The sequence below is a fragment of the Macrobrachium nipponense genome, chromosome 21, assembly GCF_015104395.2.
Source record: "Macrobrachium nipponense isolate FS-2020 chromosome 21, ASM1510439v2, whole genome shotgun sequence".
Classification (NCBI taxonomy): Eukaryota; Metazoa; Arthropoda; class Malacostraca; order Decapoda; family Palaemonidae; genus Macrobrachium; species Macrobrachium nipponense.
In genome coordinates this window covers 75,052,695-75,062,110 of record NC_087212.1, presented here as the reverse complement: position 1 = coordinate 75,062,110, position 9,416 = coordinate 75,052,695, and the positions used below count along the sequence as shown (strand labels likewise).

Sequence of the window (9,416 nt, the reverse complement as noted above, 5' to 3'; positions counted from 1 at the left end):
CTTTGGGGGAAAACTATTGACCACCAGATGTATAAAGGAACTAATGTATCCAGTGTGTCACTCATATTTATTTTTTATTCGAGTCACTTCTCACCAGAGTAGCCTAGATGGAAAATTCTCTGGTGGTATTAACCACCCTAATGGTCCTTATATATCAACCCAAGAGTGGGTAAAAGGAAATAGTTTGCAGTCATGAGTTTTCATTTCGGCCTTTCGTCTCGTGGGATTCGTGACTGGCTCTCTTGTTGCTTCAGTCTTGAATTTGTCGACTATTTACGATTCCGTGCATTTGTCAGTTCATGACTCCAAGATCCATTTTTGCTATTTTTGCGTCCTTGTCCATTAATTTTAAAAATTCTTAATAAAAATGTAATTGAAACTGAATTTGATTAGTTTTTTGTGCGTGAAAATTAGCACCAAACATCTCTTGAAGGGAACACGTAGTTCAGTTGGCTACATCCACTATAATTGTTATTCATTTTTTTTTTCGTGTTTAACAAGCATTGTTCCTTATTCCAGTAACTGCAGCTTTGTATTTTCCTGACTCCTCCCTGATTAGAGCATCAGTGTCAATTTTTGCTTTCCTTCTCGTACAGATCAAATTAAATGACAGTCTGTTTAACTAACAGCTCCCCAACCCACCATTACTGATTCTCCAGCCCCCAAACCCCCCATTGCTTATTCTCCAATCCCGCCCTCCCTCCATCCTCAGGTAGCCCTGAAACCTCCCAGGTCACTCCTCACATGTGGTGTAGGGAAATCAGTAATCCCAATATTTCAACGGTCACATGACCATTCTTTCCCCTCTTTTACAGAGCTCTGGAACTGCAGTCTAATAAGTTCCGTTTGCCTTTGCTTCAAGGTCAACCCTTAATGTTTTAATATCTCGCTTCTTGTTCTTGATTTTTTTTTTTTTTTGTTGTTTGGTTTGGTCAAGGTAGGTCATTCATAGCACCTCATTCACCTCATGATTAGAAAGCAGCAGTACTTAGGTCTAACAGAATTTAGCATTGCCATTGACGTGGTAGCCAAAAGGCTCGTACAAATGAATAACCTGTTATTTAATTTTCTGTGTACATTTGATTCGACTGGCATTTCACCGAGCTTCATTTTCTTTTTGAAGCAAAGAAATCTATTACAACCTATTAAATATGTTTATAAGATGCAGATAAAGCTTCCTGACATCTCAGGATATAATTATGAGATGAAAGTGTTTTTGAAAGTAAAGCAACAGGATTCACAAACTTTTTGCTCCTTCTTTTGGTGCTTTTCCTGTCAATCATGAACACCTTAAGCAGGTCAATTCCAAGCAAACCTACATATGTGAAGTGAAAGACGTTTTACATACACACACTACACTGAAGGTGGTCTAGAGACCATGAGGCTGGATTCTTCTGACATTGAAATCCAATGACTGACACTGACGTAGTCTCTTTGTCTTCTGCCCTCGAATATTTAGGCCGAGGCCACAATATACATAATATATGTCATTGGTCTCAAGACTAAGAGGCCAGATTCTTCTGACCTCGGCCTAGGCCTACATCTTGAGCTTGACATACGTCGATTGATTCATTAACTTGGTCTCGGGACCTATGTCCTTGATGTTTTAATCCTAGGCCGCAATATATTTGATGTGTTTTAAAAGGCCTAAACACTGTTCTGCAGTGTTGAAGCCTCCAGGAATAAGGATAACTACTTACTGGAGAGCATCAATGAAGTCTCCAGAAGTATATATAACTACATACTGAAGAGCAAGCAGCACTGAAGTCTCCAGAAACATCCAAAACTACTTAACCCTTACTGGACAGGTAAATATATCGATATGTAGCTCCTCAGGCCGGGTAATTGAGGTCAGTTTACAAAAAAAAAAAAAAAAACAAAAAAAAAAAAGAAAAAAAAATCAAGGGAAAGAGGAAGATATGCAAATGTACATGGTGAAAGTAAATAAATTCTGAAAAAATTTCCCTACCTTCTACGAGAAGTTGAAAATTACTATTTACAACCCCTTGAGAGGCCTCTTTTACAAGACAATCGTAAATTTTACAAACTTATATGTTTTTTCTAATAAATAATACTATTTTATTTTGAAAATTATAATTAATGCTCACAAAATATCAAAACATAAGAAATAAAATGAGTAACCAATTCTTAGCATACTTAATGAAAAATATTTACGTAATTTTACCGAGAATGAAGACGCGGTAGCTTGTTTTACTTTTACATTTTTTCTAATATTTCTTTGCACTTTCATTTATAAAGTTATATTTATAAGGGACATACTATTGTAAAAGACAAGGAAAAAAACACCAGCAAAATTACTAAAAGACGTCATGTGAGACAGAGCCGTAATACATTCCCCCTTGAAGTTACAAGCAGAACTGAAGTCCTGAGATGCCTTATGGTTTTTGCCAGTGTAAAAGTTGCCATCAGTGAATTTAAGGGCTACAGATATATAGGCACCTTTTTCCCGCTCGATTCTTTCCAAATCGATGGTGCTTAATATTCTTCATCTACAGTATCAATCCATTAAGGGTTAATGAAGAGCAGCATTGAAGTCTCCAGAAATATGAATGACTATAGATAACTAATTACTGGAGAGCAGCATTGAAGTCTCCAGGAATATATAGATTACTACTTGCTGGAGAGCAGCATTGAAGTCTCCAGTATTTCGAAATTTTGGAGGAGGTGATGGTTCCTTCCATTCACGCATATGCTCATCCCTATCCTGAGTAGATAATTTTCATGCAGGTATGTACATTTTTTTTTTTATTTTCCGTTTTAGTATTTCATTTATGAACGTCCTTCTTTGACAACTGATATGGTATCAACTCATTGCTGATATTGGTCATAAAGTAGTTTCAAATTACTTTATGCGTCTTTCGTCTAGGAATCATTGGTTTCATAACTGCAAAAAATCTTACATTAACATTATTGATCTGCATTCCCTAATGAATCCAAAGCGGCCAAATAAAGCCAGTGAAATTGTTATAAGGTTTCTCTTGCCACTACAAGGAAAGTAGACCAACTATTCTTATAAACACACATCTTCCAAGTCTCCTCCTCCTTTACTACTCAGACTCTTTTATTTATTATTATTGATACTCCTTTTGCTGGACTAAACCTCAATATTTTGTCATTTATATTGAAAACATAATATTTGTCTCCTTCCACATCGTTCTAACAATATCGTTAGTATATTATATTATTTCTTTTAGGATGACTGTTCCATCCATACTGCGAGGATTGTCTGAACATAGTTTGTTGAACAGCGTGACATTGTTCTCCTTCCTTGGCCGAGCAAAGCATGCGACTTGAACCCGATCGAAAATGTCTGGGGGAAGATCGTCAGCAGCTGGGTGCAAAGTATTGATGATTCACATGCGATCTTGTTTTACATATTTTCTTTTTTACAATTAAACATTTTATAAACAGAAATAAAAAGATTTATTTCCATAGTGATTTCACTAAACATTGACCATAAAAGTAAGGAATGAACCAATCAAAAACTTCTTTCAGTTTTCTTCTGAAGATGAAAAAAGAAACCCGCAAGATTACTGAGTGAAACTTGTTTACTTTTAAGTACTTACATAGTGTTTTACTTAAAATCGAATACTTTCAGGGCCTAACTGTGGCCCTTTCTCAAGAGATGTGAAGCTTGTCAGACTGGGTCAAGGCCCAGTAGTCTACTGGAACTTCTTGTTGAGCTGTTATTTATGTGATGGCTGCTGTCCTGGTTTCCACTCTCTTGAGAGTTGTTAATCCCTTCCTGTCGTTCTGATATCCTGATCTGATAGTCAATGGGATTAACCGATGTGGCAAGTGAGTGGTCACCATCGGTCCGGGCCCAGTCTGACAACCTTCACATCTCTCGAGAAAGGGCCTCAGTTAGGACCTGAAAATACTCGAGTTTTAAGTAAAATAGTATATTATTACTCACAAGTAAACAAGTTATACTCGGTAATCTTGTGGGTTTCTTTTTTCAATGTAAGGAATGTTATGAGAATGGAAATTGGACAACAACAAAAATACAAGACATATAGTTTCAATCAATCTGTATCACTTGAGTCCTAAAACAAAGGCTAATACGAAATTATGATTGTGAATAAACACTGAACATCATAAATGTGTAGTACTACATAGTTTTCCGATATTTGCTATAAATTCATTGGTGAATCCAGCTGATTTCAATAAAGAAAACTCATAATTATATAATTACAAAAAGCTTGGGTGTTTTATTATTTTACCAATGATTATGACCAAGGATGACCATCATGGATTTACTTCCATAAAAATGAAAATAGGTTTGATGATTTCTTCTTGAAGATATTTGAAACAGTTGGTTTGCCTTCAATAACTTGTTTCACACTCTCACCGATATCGCTGTGTCGCCGTCCACGAAGACAGCGATATCGGACTTATCTTATTAGTATAATATATAATCACATGGTTATACAACATTAATCTAATCGAGTTCCTGTTGTCATTATCAAGGTATTATAAAAGGTCAAATCAGTATTGTTTAATAATACCAACGAAATTGACAGAAAATAAACCCAACCATAGTTTATTTAGTCTCACGCTCATCACATCTAAGTACCGAATTGATCGGCGTGCAACCATAATGACCGTCAAGGTGCTCGGATGACTCGAGAAATTTTTATCTACGGTAGATTTGGTTGTCTGTTAATTTTCCCCAAAGCCTGCCGTCTCATAGCCTGTCAATGGCTATCACATCGCCTTTATAAAATTATATTTATAGGTCTTGAAATTTGCGGTTTACAATCTCATTACTTTATAAATAGATGGATTGTGTAAATCCAAAATGTATTTTCATTCAATGAATAATTTTCCGAAATTGACACCAAATAATGATCTTTCACGAACAAAAGTAGGATTCCAGCAAACGCCTGCACAGCCATTACCCGAGTGAAACGAATGTTGACGATTATGATTAAAAAGGAATGAATATGATTTTTACCATTGCTATTCTTATTACTCTGTTACTATACTATTTTTCTATTTGTTTAACAACTCATTTCACTGGTAATGTCAACTATTATTCGTATATCATTAACACATTGTCAACAGTAGTGATTAAAAAATATGAGGATTGGCATCAATAGCTCGACCATTCAAGTCTGTCGTTACAAGACAAACAGGCTTCATTTTCGTGAAACATAAGGGGACGTGGTAAAGGAATACTTTGTTTAAGGCAACTGTACTACATACATTGTGGGAGTAGGGAAAATTGTCACTCTTAACCGTGGTTATATGGACTGAAAGTACCCCTGCACGCTAATTTATTAAGCTACATGAATTTAATGTCAAATAGGCTTTAATAAAGAGCTTATTACAACATTCATTATTTTATTGTATTAGTAGCTCGAAAAGCAGGTGTGTAGTTGACTGCAAGTTGGCTAATATCTAACACACGTTTACTTGAGGTTGTTTCGACAGTTATTAAGATTTTCAAGAATGAAAAATGTCACTATCTTATGAAATATGATCCCCTGTTCTCGTGTGATCCTGTTTTTTTTATGGAACACTACTGTTGTTACCCCAGCACTGGGGTGCCAGAGGTGGCTTTGTTGCTGCTGATCTCTTCAGTCGAGGCCGCGCTATTTCTCAGAATCATCGCATAACATTTGACTTGTCTGTACAATCTCTCTTCTCTATATCTATGAGTAAAGCCATCTTGTAACTTGATAAGGATAGGGGGAAAAGGCATTAAAAGAAATTTGCATACTCTTCGAGCACTCTTCCAGCCATTCCTTGACCTGTTCTTTTCTTGTTACATTGTCACTGGTTTAAATGTCTATATTCTTGAAATTCTCGAAATTTGATAGTTTTTCCTTGGCATCCATTGCTGAGAGAGGAATGATAGACTGCTCTAATATAAACGGCTCTAGACCGTACGAATGATTATTGTTTATTTACAAATGAGAATCATGTTCAAGAAGGGCAGTTTAATGAATCATACGAATATATAAAAGTGTTCTACTTCTTCGGTTTTCATCATATCAGGTTATAATTTATCAATAGAGAAAACATACGTCTCTAGCGGATAATTATCGTACACACAGTCACGGTCAAGACCAGTGGTACTCAACCTTTTTCACTCCATTCCCCCCTTCATGAATTCTCAACATTCGTGAGGCTCTCCGTCATTTTTCTCCCAAATCCCTCCCCGCCAAAAAGGTGAAAAGAAAAAAAGAAACGTTGACAAAGAGAACACACTTGCTTTATTACGAAGTTTACAGCCATAATTATCTTATATCTGATAGATTTCTGTGATATGCTTAACTTACATCACTAGATTACAAAAGACTAGCGGACAATAGCAAATCTGAATTTGCATGGGAAAAGGTTCAGTTAACCTCTACATGTTTTATCACACATCAGTGGGAAGGCTGATATTGTTTCTTGTCAGTCAGCTGACGAATCCGAGGTTGTGTCACTGACAATACACATCTCATGTCGGGGTCCACATCCAATCGGTTCCGGCTTTGATTCTTGATTTGTAGAGGGGCGGAGAAACCAGACTCACATAAACAGGGAGTTGAAAAAGACAAGAGTAATCGAAGTGCAATCTCACTGACTTTTGGATATGACTGATGCATCGAACATTTGAATACATTCAGAAATTTTTCTTCAGAGAGATCTTTGGCAGCAGAATCATGTTTGAGATCAGGGAACTCTTCCTGAACATCACTGGGAATGGTAGCAATATCAAGAGTGCCAGAGAATGGATTCCTTACCAACTTCCCTTCTTCCTCCTCGAATTCTCGGAAGTACATAGTAAGTTCACCTTCCATGGATCTCAGATGCTGAGTGATTTCAGTTTTAAGTAATGGGTCAAGCAGACTATCCTCTTCATTCTCGTCAAGGAGAGTTGAAAGGTTTTCAAACACGGCAGCATTCCCGGCACCGACTTTCCTTCGCCAATTCTGGAGCTTGGCAAGAAATCCACGAAGACAGTCCATCAGGTGAAACACATTCCTTTCCTTGCCCTATAGCTTCAGATTCAACCTATTTAGCTGCTCAAATATATCTGCTAAATATGCAAGACATGGCTTCCACAAAACCTTATTGGAGTGACTCAACAGATCATCTTTTCCTTGCATTTCCAGGAACAATTTAAGCTCCCCCGAAGTTCAGACACTCGATTCACAACATTGCCCTTGGAAAGCCAGTGTTTTCTATCAGACCTACACTACGCAAACAATTACGATTTCGCAAACATACATACATACATACACACGTACACACACATTCGTAACAATGTTATGTAACAAAATTTCATTGTTAACTTAATCAATTAAAAAAGAAAATTTTCTTTGCCAAGACAGTGATGCAAGTTTTTTTTTTTTTATTCAGATTCCTAACATTATTTAGAAATATATAATTTGCAACAGCCCACCAAGGCCCCCTTAAATTCTTGCCATGGCCCCCAGGTTGAGAAACACTGGTCTAGACCGTGCACACAGTATGAATGAATACTAGGATAATAACGTCATTGCCTCAAGCGAATTCTGAACGCTGATTGGTTCTAATTTCTCCCATAAGCCGAGTCTTAACAAAGATCACAGCGCCTCAGCGGCGTGGTTGGTATGGTATTAGCGTCCCACCTCGGTGGTCGCGGGTTCGATTCTCGGCCATTCCATTGAGGAGTGAGAGATGTGTATTTCTGGTGATAGAAGTTCACTCTCGACGTGGTTCGGAAGTCACACAAAGCCGTTGGTCCCGTTGCTGAGTAACCACTGGTTCCATGCAACGTAAAAACACCATACAAACTTAACAAAGATCACAAATATGCAGCCCGGTGCTCTATTGTCAGCTACATTTAATCCGCTATATATTCCATTTGCTCAATAAAGGTTTTTACGAACCTCAGTGTTTCCGTGCCTAACTATTAAATGAAAATAGTACTCACCAAGAATTGCAGTTAATCGATATTACCAAGAATGGCAACACATTGGAATACTGCAACTTACGGTAAAGACGACTGTTGCCAATTTCCTCGCAACTGGGACACCGATCCTACCTGCTGCTGTAACAGTTGGTGGATGGATGATGGTTTAACCCTTAGGCACAGCTACACGACCCCGTACGAAGGACGTGAGAAATCAATATCTAGTTATTTTCCCATTTATTACAAAAATAGATTACTCCTTGTTTAAACATTCACAATATTCACATTTTAGCTAACTCAACCTTACCCATTTACATCAACACCATTTATTTGATGACCGGTTCGAGAAGAGGGCACGACATACAAAAAACCAAAATACTCAAAATATAATCAACGAGAGTCGCGGAACGTGACTTGCAATGATAACTGACCGATACAACACCTCCAGATAGAACAATACAATGAAATGTCAACGAAGTCCCTAACACAGAAATGCTCTCTTGCAGTGTGATCTGGCCGCGAACGTCAAGTATCAAAATCTACGTCCTACCTGAATGGTGTCTATGGAGCGAAGAACGATGCACCCGTTCCCGCGGCCGCCCCGGGAGACATCTCACTTTTGGTTACTGCTTTTCGTATCACTATACAACGAATTTATATATACGAAAAAAAAACGGTTTTCTCACCGCCCATCTACTTATTCTTGTTCCATTCGAGGCCGCGGGCGGAGATCAAGTCGACAAAAATGGAGCTCACATTTTTAGCAACAGCGATTATGGCTTACAGTCATAGGCTATGGACAGCCTAATGCTGGCAAACAGGTTCGTGGTCTTGGTTAACTTTGAAAGTCTAGGTTAAGTTAACTAAAGCAAGGTAGCCAAGCCTAGCAACATGCTTAACTTATAACTAACTACTATCCTAAAATCATGACAAACTTTATTATATGAACCCTAAAATTAATTAAAATAACTACAAACCAAAGAAAGAAGAGCCATTCACCAAAAATGGACAGAAAGAATTTAAAACGTTAACATCCAAAAACTAACGTTCTATACTAATTTAATAAACATATGTTGGGTAAGTCGGAATCAGTTTGCACCAATTAACTTGAGGACCAACTTCACCAATAAGGATTTTAGCCTAACCTACTTCAGTGTTGCTAGCTACCTCCCTTTGTTTTTCTCTTTCCTGCTCGAAACCTGTTGATATACAGAACAAAGTGCAGCCAAGATGCGCAAGACAAACTACCAATACATATACAACATTAGAATTTTAGTACTGATAGAGGAAAAGCTGCTGTATTTGCATGATTCTTTACAAAGCAAATGCAACCAGTAGAAATTGACATGGACCCAGACATTTTGTATAACAGTGTTTATTTATTTATTTATTTATTTATTTTTTTACTAAACTCTTCATTCTGATGCCAATAAGGTGTAAGTTATTCAACCAGAATCAACCTTAGGGAAATGTGTTTTATAGGCCAATATCCAAAATGACCGTC

General features: G+C 37.3%; 1 protein-coding gene across 1 annotated transcript; it reads right to left on the bottom strand.

The window, feature by feature from the left end:
* Positions 1-6,398: 6,398 nt before the first annotated feature.
* LOC135197526 (zinc finger BED domain-containing protein 5-like) lies at positions 6,399-6,983 on the bottom strand. Its single transcript, XM_064224588.1, has one exon. It carries the CDS (start codon positions 6,981-6,983, stop codon positions 6,399-6,401), a length of 585 nt encoding a protein of 194 aa, XP_064080658.1.
* Positions 6,984-9,416: the final 2,433 nt, after the last annotated feature.